Genomic DNA, 15,051 nt, shown 5'->3' with positions numbered 1-15,051 from the left:
TCTTGTTTCCTTTTATTTACCCAATCTGAGCCTCTTTTAATATATAAATTAATTCATTATGATAACTGTTATATTTTGTGTTCTAGCCAGCCTCCAAGATGGCCCCCCAAAATATCCACTTCTAAAATTCCACATCCTTGTGTAGACATTATATATACCAGAGTTTGTGTGACCAAAGGATACACGAGAGGTGATGGCCTGTCACTTTTGAGATTCAGTTATAAAACACTGCAACTTCCATATCAGGCTTGCTCTCTCTCTCAATTCCCTCGCTTTGGGAGAAGCCAGCTGCCATGCTGTGAGAACATTCAGGCAGAAAAAAAGCTCATCATCACTGGTCATTAGACAAATGCAAATCAAAATCACAATGAGATACCATCTCACGCCACTCAGAATGGCGATCATTAAAAAGTCGGGAAACAACAGATGCTGGAGAGGATGTGGAGAAACAGGAATGCTTTTACACTGTTGGTGGGAGTATGAATTAGTTCAACCATTGTGGAAAACAGTGTGACAATTCCTCAAAAATCTAGAACCAGAAATACCATTTCACCAAGCAATCCCATTACTGGGTATATACCCAAATCATTCTACCATAAAGACACATGCACACATATGTTTACTGTGGCACTATTCACAATAGCAAAGACTTGGAACCAACCCAAATGCCCATCAATGATAGACTGGTTAAAGAAAATGTGGCACATATACACCATGGAATACCATGCAGCCATGAAAAAGGATGAGTTCATGTCCTTTGCAGGGACATGGATGAAACTGGAAACCATCATTCTCAGCAAACTAATGCAAGAACAGAAAACCAAACACCACACACATTCTCACTCATAAGTGGGAGTTGAACAATGAGAACCCATGGACACAGGGAGAGGAACATCATATACCAGGGCCTGTCGGTGGGTGGGAAGCTAGGGGAGGGACAGCACTAGGAGCAATACCTAATGTAGATGACAGGTTGATGGGTGCAGCAAACCACTATGGCACATGTATACCTATGTAACAAAACTGCACGTTCTACACATTCTGCACATGTACCCCAGAACTTAAAGTATAATAATAGAAAGAAAGAAAGAAAGAAAGAAAGAAAGAAAGAAAGAAAGAAAGAAAGAAAGAAAGAAAGAAAGAAAGAAAGAAGGAAAGAAGGAAGGAAGGAAGGAAGGAAGGAAGGAAGGAAGGAAGGAAGGAAGGAAGGAAGGAAGGAAGGAAGGAAGGAAGGAAGAAAGAAAGAAAAAGAAAGAAAGAAAGAAAGAGAAAGAAAGAAAGAAAGAGAGAAAGAAAAGGGAAGAGAAGAGAAGAGAAGAGAAAGAAAGAAAGGCTCTCAAAGTGAAAAACTAAAGCATCTGGCCAACAGCCAGGGAGAAACTGAGGCTTGTCAACAACTATATGAGTAAAATTCTAAGTGGATCTTCCAGGCCCAGGTGACTGCAGGCTTGGCCAACAACTTGATTATAAACTCATACGAAGGAGGGAACTTGAACCAAACTGGACAGATTTTCTCAGATCCCTGACCACAGCAACTGGGAAATAATAAATATTTCTTATAAGCTGTGAATTTTGGGTCCAATATACCACATAGCAAGAGATAACACATACAATTAACACTTACTTCTATCCGATTTCTTTTCTGTTGTCTATTTGAAGGTTTTACCTCAATCAATTTTTTCCTTAACAATTTTCAATCAACTTTTCCTCACTCCATTTTTGAAAGCTTTACATTCAATTTACATTGTTCATATAATTAAATATTATATTAGCTATATTTATAATATTACAATAAAGTTTTATATTATTACCATATTTTCCTCCTAAACAAGATGACAACACATACACACAGCATACTTTTACTTCCATCTAATATCATTTTCCTTTTTTCACTTTTTCTGAAACAGAGTATCACTCTGTTGCCCAGGTTGGAGTGCAGTGGCACAATCTCAGCTGACTGCAACCTCTGCCTCCTGGGTTCAAGCAGTTCTCCTGCTCAGCCTCTGGAATAGCTGGGCCTAAAGGCATGCACCATCACACCCAAGTAAGTTTTGTATTTTTAGTAGAGACAGGGGTTTCACCATGTTGGCCAGGCTGGCCTCAAACTCCTGACCTCAAGTGGTCCTCCTGCCTCAGCCTCCCAAAGTGCTGGGATTACAGGCATGAGCCACTGCACCCAGCGAACCACTTCCCTTTTTTTTAAAAAAGCCTACAGCATCCGGTATTACCAGATAGCCTCGCACCCAAGTACTAACCAGGCCCAACCTTGCTTAGCTTCCAAGATCAGATGAGATCAGGGTTGGTTAGGGAGGTATGGTCATAAACTAATACCACCTTCTACACCATTATTTATCATGTTTATCAATGATTTATCACCATTATCAATTTATCATGAAATTCCTCTGGAATTTCAGAGCTTGTTACTAATTAAAAAAAAATTTTTTTTAAACATCAATTCAGAATTATCAACTTTTATATCCCAAATAAGAACCATCCAACTAAGACACTCTCAAACCCCTGATCTGCAAAAATTATATAATAAATATTTACTATCCCTTTAATCTGGTGTTAGACGTGACAGTATGAAAGTCGTTAAATGAATTACTACAAAATTAATGTGCTCCTACCTCAGAGATAATCACTATACTAACTTTCAATACCATACGTTAGTTGTACCTATGTTAGTTAAGTCTAAAATTAACATAAATGGAACTATATAAAATGTATTCATTTGTGTATGACTTCTTGGTGAGATTTATCTATGTGATTGCATTTAACAGTAATTGTTCATTTCCATTATTGTATACTATTTGACTATATGAATATACCACAATTTATTTTTTGATTCTAGCACTGACAGACATTTGGACTACTTCCATTTTGCGGCAATTTGGGCATGGTGGCTCACACCTGTAATGGCAGCACTTTGGGAGGCTGAGGCGGGTGGATCACCTGAGGTCAGGAGTTCAAAACCAGCCTGGCCAACATGGTGACACCCCGTCTCTACTTAAAATACAAAAAATTAGCAGGGCGTGGTGGCGTGTGCCTGCAATCCCAGCTACTGGGGAGGCTGAGGCCGGAGAATCACTTGAACCTGGGAAGCAGAGGTTGTAGTGAGCCGAGATGGCACCATTACACTCTGGCCTGGGCAACAGGAGCAAAACTCAGTCTCAAAAAAAAAAAATTTTTTTGTGTGTGACAATTATGAATAATAGTACTATAGGCATCTTGTACAGGTGATCCTCAAACAACATGGGATTAACAGTGCCAACCCCCATGTAGTTGCAAATTCACATGTAACTTTTGACTCCCCCAAAACATCACTACTAATAACCTACTATTGATCATCTTGTTAACAAAAATAGGTCATTAACACGTTTTATGTTATATGTAATATATATTGTATTTTCACAATAAAGTAAGCTACTGAAAAGAAAATATTAAGAAAATCATAAGGAAGGGAAGATATATTAACTACTCATTAAGTGAAAGTGGATCATCATAAAGGTCTTCATCCTCATCATCTTACATTGAGTAGGCTGGGGTGGAAGAGGGGGTCTTGATGTCTCAAGGGTGGCAGAGGCGGAAGAAAATCCATGTGTAAGTGGACCTACACAGTTCAAACCCATGTTGTTCAAGGATCAGCTGTATGTCTTTTAACACACAAATGTATGCATTTCTGTTTGGTGACTTATTTGAAGTCAGTTAGGATTGTAATTAGGGGTTTGTGGAATCCATAGGTCAATTTAAGATTGTATCTTTACAATACTGAATATTCCATAAATGGTATATACCTCATTTACTTAGGTCATACTTTAAATAATATTGTATAATTTTCTGTGTAGAGATATATACAAATTTTAGTAGATACATTCCCAAGGATTTGATTTCAATATAATTATAAATTATACCATCTTTTCAAAATTTTATCTTTTTGATGGGTTGCTGGAATAAGAAATAAAACAACTTTGGATATTGACCCTTTATCCAGCAACACTGGTAAATTTACATACGAACTTTAATAGATAATGTACAGATTATTTTGCATTTCCTGTAATATACAGCCATATTGTCTCCACATATAGTGTTATGTCCTCCTTTCAAATTTTTAGATATTTTATTTTCTTCACTTACTGTACAAAGTAGGCCTTCTAGCAAAATACTGTTTAAAAAATAAAAATAGCAGGCATTTTTATCTCTCTCATTCACACTCTCAAGGGGAAAGCTTTTAATAGTCCACCAATAAGTACAAAGTTTAGTGGAATTTTTTTGTACTGTTGTCAGAATAATCATGTTCCCTTCCAGTGCTGGTTTGCAGAGATTTCAATCATGAATTGCCATTAAATTGTACCAACTGCTTTTTTCTGCACCCATTAAGACATTAAGACTCTTCTCTTGTATTTTTAAAATGAGGTATATTATGCTATGTTTTACTGTTAGATCAACCTTATACTACTAGAGTAAACCCATAATGAGAAATATTTTGACATTATTTCTCCATATATCTTTTTTGCTCCATTCTATCACCTTTCCTTCTGGATTCCAATTACATATGTGTTAGGACACTTGATCTTATCCCATAGTTCTTTGAGGCTCTTTACTTTCTTTAATACGTTTTCTCTCTGTTCTTCAAATTAGCTACTTTCTATTGCTCTATCTTCAAATTCACTCTCTTTGACTCTCTTATCAGCCATCTCTAATCTGCTGTTAAGTCCATTCAGCAAATTATCCGATTCAGTTATTGTACGTGCTGGGGAAGCATGGCTCCCCAAAGATGTTTATGTCTTCATTCCTAGAACTGATGAGTATGTTACATTACAACATGGCAAAGGAACTGTGCTGATACGATTAAGATTGTCACCTAAATTACCCAGGTAGGTGCGATCTAATCACATGAGCACTTTAAAACAGATGTGCTGAAAGAGGAGGCAGAAGAAATGTGGCAGAAGGGCAAGTCAGAGAGATTCAAAGTGCAGCTCAACACACCATTACTGGTTCTGACACGTATGAATCAATAAGCAAGGGACTCAACAGAGGCCTTCAGTTGCTCACTGAAAGCATGAGAAGGAATACAGGCAACCTCCAGAGGCACAGACTAACCTCCAGCTGAAAGCTAACAAGGAAACAGAGACCTACAACCTACAATCTCAAGTAAATGAATTTGGCCAACGACTTAAATGAGACTGGAAGTGGATTCTTCCCCAAAGCCTCCAGTAAGCAACAGCACTCCACCAACATCTTCACTTTAGCCCCATGAGGCCTGTATCAGACTTCTAATCTATAGATCTATGAGATAATAAATGGATCTTGTTGTAAGCCATTATATTTAATGGTAATTAGTTATGGCAGCAATAAAAAAAACTAACAGATTTTGGCACCTGTAAGTGAAGTGTTACTGCAACAAATACCTCAAATCATAGAACTGATTGGAATCAGGCACTGGGTGGAAGCTGGGAAGAATTTTTGAGGAGCATGATGGATGAAGCCTAGTTTTGAAGAAACTTATAAGAAATCTGATCTTAAGTGATCCACCCACCTCAGCATCCCAAAGTGCTGGGATGTGTATAGTCCCAGCTATTCAGGAGGCTGAGGCATACGAATGGCTTGAACCCAGGAAGCAGAGGTTGTAGTGAGCTGAGACTGTGCCACTGTACTCCAATCTGGGCAGCAGAGCAAGACTATATCTAAGAAAGGGAAGGGAAGGGAAGGGAAAAGGGAAGGGAAAAAGGAAGGGAAGGGAAAAGGGAAGGAAAAAGGGAAGGAAAGGGAAGGGAAAAGGGAAGGGAAGGGAAGGGAAAAGGAAAGGGAAGGGAAAGGGGAAAAGAAACGGGAAGGAAAAGGGGAAAGGAAAAGGGAAGGGAAGGGAAGGAAAGGAAAAAGGGAAGGGAAGGGAAAGAAAAAGGAAAGGAAAGGGAAGGAAAAAGGAAAGGAAAGGAAAGGAAAAAGGAAAGGAAAGGAAAGGAGGAAGAAAGGAAAGAAAGAAAGGAAGAAAGGAAAGAAAGAAAGAAAGAGAGAGAGAAAGAAAGAAAGAAAGAAAGAAAGAAAGAAAGAAAGAAAAAAAAAAAGAAAGAAAGAAAGAAAGAAGAAAGGAAAAGAAAAGAAAAAAGAAAAAAGAAAAGAAAGATCTGGTTTTTAAGGACACTGCTGGTCAGGGCTTATGAACTGCCTACAGAAATCTGGACTTAAAAGATGCTGTAGTGAGGGCTCAGAAGGAAGTGAAAAACACATTAATGTAAACTTAAGTAAGGTAGATCCTTGTTGTTATGTATTGGCAGACAGCTTAGTGAAATTGTGCCCTGTAGTTATTTGTGAAGCAGAACTTGTAAACAATGAAGTTGGATATTTACTTGAAGAAAATTCCAAAAATGAAGATATGACCCAGTTTTATCTTGCTGTTTACAGTAAAATGTGAAATGATAAATTTCACCTATGGAGAGCAACTTCAGCCTGGGCCCCTGAGTTCCAGCCTCCCTGCAATCTTCCCTTTCTGACAGCCTGTCCTATGAATTTTAGATTTGCTTAGCTAGTCCCCAAATTACATAATAAATAAATCTCTACATATTTATATCCTCCAGGTTCTATTTCTCTGGTTGAATCCTGACAGAGTACTTTTAAGCTCCAGAATTTCTACTTAGCTCTTTTTGTAGTTTCCATTTCCCCTGTTCAATCATGATAACTATTTTCCGTTAAAGTCACGGACAAGGCTGGGTGCGGTGGTGCACACCTATAATACCAGCACTTTGGGAGGCTGAAGCAGATGGATTGCTTGAGCTCAGGAGTTTGAGATCAGCCTGGGCAACACAGCAAAACCCCATCTCTACAAAAAGTACAAAAATTAGCCAGGTGTGGTGGTACATCCCTGTAGTCCTAGCTACTTGGGAGGCTGAGGTGAGAGAATTGCCTCAATGTGGAAGGCAGAGGTTGCAGTGAGCCAGGATCACGCCACTGCACTCCACGCTTCGTGACAGAGTGAGAGACTCTGTTTGAAATAAATAAATAAATAAATAAATAAATAAATAAATAAAGTAAGTCATGGACAAATTTATAATAGATGCTTCAAAGTTTTTGTCTGCTAATTCCAATGTCTAGATCACATCAGGGTCAGTTTCTATTGATTGCTTTTTCTCTTGGCCACTAGTCACATTTCTAAATTCTTTGTACTGATAACTTTTACCATCTGTTAAACATTGTAATGATATACTGTAAAGACTCTAGAACTTATGGAGTTTCTTTAGCAAGAAGCTTGGCTGGGATCAAACTCCAAACTTTATTTCCTCCATAGTGAGTTGCAGCTGGATTCCCCATTCAGTTCTTTCATCTTACAACTACTGCTTCCGGCAGGTCTCCTAGAGTATTCTCCTGTATATATGTAGTTCAGTGGTCAGCCAGTGATTTTTGCAGAGTTTAAAATTCATTTTGAGACTTATTCCCTTTATGGCTCCCTCCTTTCCATGATTTCTACTCTAAGTTTTCAGTTACTCTTCCAACCTCAAACTGTTTTGACCACTCTGTCCAGAAGTTTGGGGAAGGAATATCTTTGTACTAATGACAATCATTATTTGAAGGAGGATTAAGCTGGCCAAGCTACACCATTATTGGAAGGAGGAAGCTCAACTGAATATTTTTAAATACTCCATTTTATCTTCCCTGTTGACATTTAAGATCCATATGTTTCACAAAGATTTTTTGTTAGTTACAATATTCATCAAGAGATTACAATATTCATCCTTATCATAGTGTATCATCAAATAATATACTACTACATGAATGATACAAAAACTTTACAAATGTCCATTTTTCTCCTTCATGCCCTTTATACTACTATTTTCATATATTTCACTTCTACATATATATAAGCCCACAATTTGCTGCTGGTTTTAGTAAAAATTGTATATATTTATAATTTACCTACATATTTACCTTTTAATTTACCTACATATTTACCCTTTTTCCTGTTCTTCATTCCTCCTGAAGATCCAGGCATCCATCTACTATCATTTCTTTTTAGCTGGAAAAATTTCTTTTAGCATCCTTCATGATGCAGATATGTGGACACGAATCTTTTCAGGTTTTTGTTTTTTCCTGGTTGAAAATGTTTTAATTTCACCTTCATTTGGAAGAATACTTTTAGAGTATAGAACTTTAGATTGACAGTTATTTGTTTCAACAATTTTAAGATGTCCATTATCCTCTGGTATCTATTTTTCTGAAAAGTCAACCATTCTTATTTTTTGTTTCCTTGAATCTAATGAATCTAATGTGCCTTTTTTAAAAAAAGCAACTTTCAAGCTTTTCTTTCATTCTTTCTCTTTTAGTTTTCAACTTTTTACTTGTGATGTATATGACTAGGTTATGATTAGGTGTGGCTTTTATTTATCCTACTTGAGTGTCACTGGCCATCCTGGATTCATTTTGGGTTTGTTGTTATTTTTTGAGATGGGCGTCTCACTCTGTCATCCAGGCTGGAGTGCAGTGGTGTCATCTCAGGTCACTGTAATCTCCGCCTCCCTGCCTCCCAGGCTCAACTGATCCTCCCACCTCAGCCTCCTGAGTAGCTGGGACCACAGGCCTGTGTCAGTATGCCTGGCTAATTTTTGTATTTTCTTCTGGTAGAGATGGGGTTTCACTATGTTGCCCAGGCTTGTCTCGAACTCCTGAGCTCAAGTGATCCACCTGCCTCAGCCTCCCAAAGTGCTAGGATTACAGCTGTGAGCCACCGCACCCAGCCCCTTTCATTCATTTTGGAAAATTCTCATCCATTGGTATGGGTTGGCTGTGTCCCCACCCAAATCTCATCTTGAATTTCCACGTGTTATGGGAGGGACCCAGTGGGAGGTAACTGAATCATGGGGGCAAGTCTTTCCTGTGCTGTTCTCATGATAGTAAGTCTCATAAGATCTGATGGTTTTAAAAATGGGAGTTTCCCTGCACAAGCGCTCTCTCTCTTTGCCTGCTGCCATCCATGTAAGATGTGACTTGTTCCTCCTTGCCTTCCACCATGATTGTTAGGCTTCCCCAGCCACGTGGAATTGTAAGTCCATTAAACTTCTTCCTTTTGTAAATTGCCCAGTCTCAGGTATGTCTTTATCAGCAGCATGAAAATGGACTAATACATCCATTATCTCTTCAAAGATTTATTCTGCTCCATTCTGTTTCCTTTCCTTCTGAGACTTATTACACAAGTATTAGACTTTTTGATATATTCCCTAGGCTTCAGATGTTCTATTCTTTTATTTTCTTTTCTTATTTTTCTCCCTATGCTTCAGTTTGGACAATTTCTATTGACTTGTCTTTAAGTTCTCCAATTTTTTTTCTACTGTGTCCAATCTGCTTGTGTCCAAGTACTTCAAATAAATTTGAAAAATTTATACTTCAAATAAATTTTTATTTTTGATATTGCAGTTTTTGGTTCAAGATTTTTTTTTTCTAGTTTCTATTTATCTATTAAATTCCTTACCCATTTACACATTTTGTCCATCTTTTCCACTCTTTATCGAAAAGATATAACTTACTAAAGTTAAAAAAGTTCACTTTACAGAACTCCTTTGGTGTTCACTTTACAAAAGTTGTTTAAAAGTCACTGCCTAATAATTTCTAAAGTCACTGCCTCCTAATTTCTGTATTTGGGTCATCTGTAAATCAGCTTCTACTGACTGCTTTTTTCCCTCTTGTTTATGGGTTACATGTCCCTGCCTTTGTGTTTTTTGATTGTTTGCTAGACACTACTTATAAAGGTGCAGTAGAGACTGATGTAAATAATACTTATCATTACAAAAAGTGCAGGTCCTTTTTCATTTTTAGTAGCTAATAGTTGATCTGGGTCAGGACTTTGCTGCAGCTTTAATTAAATTCAGTTATCTGCTATTGACAAATGACCTGAGGAACAAATCAGGCTTCCCCTTTCAGCGGGACATTAGTAGTAGTGGCAGATTCTAGAGATCTTTCTCTGTGTTACAACTCAGTTTCCCAGGCCACATAAGAAATCTTTGGAGTTCAGCCATAAGCCTTTCAGGCTGGGGAAGGGGTCTTCTTTGCTCCCTAGATCCATCCCCAGCTTACTATACCTCAAAAGATCTCTCTTTCCTGCCCTTCCCTAGCCTTCAAAGTTTTTTTGGTAACATATGTGCCTCAGACTTGCGGAATGATCTTGGGCAAATCACTACATGCAGTACTTCAACATTCTCTTTTATAAAAATAAAAGGGATAGATAGGATAATTCTTAATGTCCCTTCCAACTTTCATATTTAATTATCTATATATCTTAGGATCAATGCATATATTTTTTGTTCAATATCAGTTTGTTAATGTGCTATTAATAATTAAGTACATACACAAGAGTATACATTAAGGTAAAAACAAAAAGTGTGATTTGAAATTCCATAATTTTTAAAAAAAATTGAAAAACGTCAAACTCATCTGTAAAGTCAGCACTGCCCAAAAAAAATTCATAAAGGAAATAAACTCTAAGGTATATTAACTTTGCAAATGGAAAATAACCCAGGTTTAGGTGAAGACACTTACCCATCCTCAGTTTCTTTCAGTAAACGACTGGCAATTCGGATCAGCATGCAGTAAGCAAACTGTGACTTGAGACCAGATTTAGTAAACTTATTCAACATCTTGGAAACAGCAAGTCGATCATTCTTTCTAAGGTGATACAGGACTCCCAATGCATGGTACTAAAGAAAACGAAAAAGAAGGCAGCACATGGATTAGAAAGACATCAAAATATTTACACAAAAATAGAATCACATGGAACTAGATTAAAGATTTCTTTTAAATACCCAGGTCACATGTACACGAATATCTTTTTCACACTGAACTAAACACAGGCAAGACTAAAAAGATTAAGAGTTTCTAATTTACCCCCCAGAAGTTGTCAATTCAGACTGGCAGGTATAAAGGAGGTGACATACAATCTGAAGATGGCTCTAGCAGGCTCAACACTGGCTCACACATCCTCAGTACACACGTGCTCAGGCCCAGGGCTTTACTGGTGCTATCTGTCTCTACGAGTGGCTTTACATCATGTGTGGCCACCTTAGTAATTAAAGGATTAATCTAAAGCATGCTACAAGAATGTCATTATCTTGACACTTTGTATAAAACCACATGATCAGAGTCACCAGAACGAGAGTGTTTCCCAAGGGAAAAATGGCTACTCTTGTTTCCTAATAACTAAATGTGCTACCCTAGAAGTTATAAACACCAAGAGGGCCTAAACACCCTCTCAAACAAAATGGGGTACTTTACATACAATTTCCAGTTAAGAATTTAATCTTGTTCCTCTTAATAAAGAATAACCTGATAAATATGAAAAGAAGCTCTTTTTGACAAAATGGTTTCAAAGTTTCATAAAGTAAAAGCTGCTCCTTACGATTTTTTTAACGTCTATAATCAAGGCCTCAGAACTTGGAACTGAATATCTTTTTACACAAATTATTTTTCAAAGACTGAAATGAGCATCTCAATCTATAATCTTTCCCAAATATCCCTACACAGGGTCATCGAGCTTCTACGAAACACTTGAAGGGCAGTATTCAAATGGCAGTAATCATAATTAGTGAGACTCCTACTTCAGAATATATACTAGTAGCTGCTTAATTTACCTTTAGTTAATGTTTATCTAGGGAATCAATAAACTGCCCCTACAATACAGGTTTAAAGAATGCTGATCCTGAGACATAAGCTAATGTGATTCACTGACAGTACCTGGACCATAATATTATCACTTGATGCAGCTTCTTGGGCTTCATTGATCCAGCGCTTAACCACATCATAGCTTATCTTCATCATGTGCTAAATACAGAAAAAAAAAAAAATGAGAATAAATAATGCATGTCACTAGAAGCTTAGAAACATGAGTTAGTTTTCTTGGAAAATCACTAACAGACATTTCCCAAGAGGAAGAAAACTATGTAGCTCTTATAAGTCTATTTTGTGTCTCTACTCCTGGAGCAACTGATAAACGGGAAGTATTTTTTCCCACACCTGTTACAAAGGTGAGTATATGTTTGTGAGCTGGGAGAGGTATGTAAAAGGAAGTAATGAAAGAGGAAGAACAGGATGGGGATGGACAGTCAACAGAAAGGTGCTTAAATAACATCATCATTATAAGCTTTATTTCCGGGAAACTCCCCTGGAAGACAGACAGTACACAAGTTCTCTGCTTGTGTATTATTCTCTGCTATAAAACTCAGCCAATTATATTCCAGAATCAGGAACTCTTGTATTTAGATGTCTTATACATTCACACTATGTAAGTGATGTTAATCAAATGCAATGTGATAGGTTTTAATGTATAAATTGTGTTCTGCTGAAAACCAGAAAGAAAAATATATTACTTAAAAAAAGACCACTTCCTGGGAGGAAATTCAGAAGTGGGACAGGAAACTTTGGATTGAAGGATACATGTAGACAAAGGGCACCAGAAAAAGCAGAGGACAAACAGAAAAGTAGTAGAAGTCATAAAGGCAGGTCATAAAGAAGATTTTAAATGAAAGAAAAGGGCCCTAGGTTTCTTCCCTGTCCCATACCCCACACTTACCCCTCTTTTATTATGTGTACAACATAACTTTTAGATTTCCAAAACCTTTCAAACATATGAAAATGTTATGTTTTTAATTGCTCAATGATCCTATAGATCAGCAATCTCCAATCTTTTTGGCACCAGGAATTGGTTTTATAGAAGACAATTTTCCCATGGATAGTGGGCAGGGGGATAGTTTTTGGATGAAACTGTTCCACCTCAGATCATCAGGCATTAGTTAGATTCTCATATGAGGCCAGCAACCTAGATCCCTGCATGGGCAGCTCACAATAGGGTTCGAGCTCCTATGAGAATCTAATGCTGCTGCTGATCTGGCAGGAGGCGGAGCTCAGGCCGTCATACTCGCTTGCCTGCCACTCACTGCCTGCTGTGTAGCCCAGTTTCTAACAGGCCACAGACCAGTACTGGTCTGAAGCCCTGGGGTGGGGACCCCTGCTCTAGATAAAACACACTTGGATAAAGTAATAGAGGTATATACATATTTTTAACTGTTTCATTTGTGAGAGAATCCTAGTGATACCTTGTTTTTGCAACTCCAAACTGCACCATGCATAAGAACTAGGAAGCTGCTTGTTCACTTACCAAGGAAGACACCAGTGCTGAACTGGATACACTGGAAACTTTATCCACAATGGCCTGCTTCATGTATCTTTCAATGGCTTGCAACATTGTTCCCTAATAACATTCAAAAAGAAAAAATTGTTAAGGAAAAACATTTTTATGCAAAATCACTCTTATGCTTCAAAATAATTTTCAAAAACCAATCTTGTATTTGTTTCTGTGCAAATATTTAGAATGCACTGAAAGGATGATAATATAGTAATAATATCCCAAAGCGCAGAACCCCAACAACGAAGTTGAAGCTTTAAGAAAGAACATTTTAGATTACATATAAAGAAGAATAACTGTTCAACAATGAAATAAACTGTCCCAAAATGGAGAATCATAGTTTGGAAGAAATACAGAAGTAGACGCTGAATCCATCAGGAAAGTTATAAAGAAATTCCTATATGGAGATGGAGCCTGCTTTTGAAGTTATGAAGATTCCTCTATGTGAAGGGTACATATTACATACAGATCCCAGAAAGTCCTAGAAATCAAATGTAATCCCTGATTATCTGAGATACATAAAGAACTAAATGTGTAGCATATTACTATAATGAGCCCTCAATATAACATCCTCTGGAAATACAGTTCTTTTCAACTTTAACTGGGAAAAAGCACTGGAAAGATGGTGGCAGATAAAGATGAGTAAAAAGACTGAGAACAATATTCAGATGAAAAAAAGAGTTTTATTGCTAGCACTAGCATGGTCAAGGCTCATGCTGCTACCAATTTAATGCTAAAAATAAATTAAAACAATCACAACAAAACAACAGTGCACCAAAAAATATTACAGCATTTCTATTACTCCTTCTAGGATCCAGAGTTATCAAAAATATAATTTGGTCCTACTCAACCTTTACAACTTGAGAAGGTTACAAACATACACCTAAAATATACCCAAGCATGAGTATATAGCTATTATTCAATTTGCTTGGCAATGCCTGGCCTGCCCTTCCTACTCAGAGTTCCCAGAAAGAGAGAGCCAAATACACCACATGATCTCATCCCTCCAGATATAATGAACTGGATCAAAATTAAACACCTGACTCAGACACAGGTAGATATAAGCTACTGGCCTACTGCTGGCTAATCAGATTCTCTCTCTTAAATATTGGAACAAGAGGGCCTGTGTCTAGTACATGACGGATCACCACAGTAAATAGCCTGGCCAACATGGTGAAACCCTGTCTCTACTAAAAATATAAAAATCAGCCTGGCGTCGGCCTGGTTTTAGAAAATATTTCATAGGGAAGTTGGAGATCTGGAAATGTATTCCTTTAAAACTCTTCTCAGACTGATTTGAGGATATTGCCTAAGTATTCCTTGCAGTCTTCCCATACCCTAGGAAAATCTTCATTTACCCCACTTGGAAGACTTCTTAATAAAGGCATATCCAAACTCCAATGTCCCTGACTATCCATTATTTTGAAACACCAAAGCAAATGTCCCAGAAGTAAGGAGGAAGACTTGTTCTTGGAATAGAAGTGAGTTATGAGAGAAGTCAAAGAGGATGGCTCCAAGTTGGTGTAGTGTGAAGGTCATGGATACGGTCCTTGGCTTTGCAGTTCTAGAAGTGTGATTTTGTCACTCCACACAAAGGTATTCACGTTTTGTCACATTAAATCAAACTCATAGGAAGTTATGTACATAATAGAATGCCAGTGCATTCTTTTACACTTATACCCACCAAGTGAACTGGATTATCGCTCCTGTTGGGGAAATCTTATCTGGGAAGATCAATTATAATCAGAAAGTTACATGAGGAGCATGGATCTTGAGCATGGCTATTGCCAATGAGCTGATGAGCAGGTGCTCACTGCCTGGCACATAATAGGAGCTTAGTAATTATGGAATGAATGTACTTCATCTATATCTTCAATACAGATGCTAAAGGG

The 15,051-nt window shown here is 37.5% G+C and overlaps 1 protein-coding gene across 3 annotated transcripts in view; it reads right to left on the bottom strand.

Moving 5' to 3' along the window:
• Positions 1-15,051, bottom strand: part of COPG2 (COPI coat complex subunit gamma 2) — a 165,799-nt gene that overhangs the window by 94,441 nt on the left and 56,307 nt on the right. For all 3 annotated transcript variants that reach the window (XM_050782491.1, XM_050782492.1, XM_050782493.1), the window contains exons 7-9: positions 13,133-13,225; positions 11,713-11,799; positions 10,522-10,679 (exon numbers count right to left, since the gene is read on the bottom strand). In XM_050782491.1, the coding sequence (XP_050638448.1) occupies positions 10,522-10,679; positions 11,713-11,799; positions 13,133-13,225 (338 nt within the window). The remainder of the gene's footprint in view (positions 1-10,521; positions 10,680-11,712; positions 11,800-13,132; positions 13,226-15,051) is intronic.

This window comes from Macaca thibetana, chromosome 3 (assembly GCF_024542745.1).
Source record: "Macaca thibetana thibetana isolate TM-01 chromosome 3, ASM2454274v1, whole genome shotgun sequence".
Taxonomy (NCBI): Eukaryota; Metazoa; Chordata; class Mammalia; order Primates; family Cercopithecidae; genus Macaca; species Macaca thibetana.
Note: the sequence above shows the minus strand (reverse complement) of the source record. Positions and strands in the feature narration are given on the sequence as shown.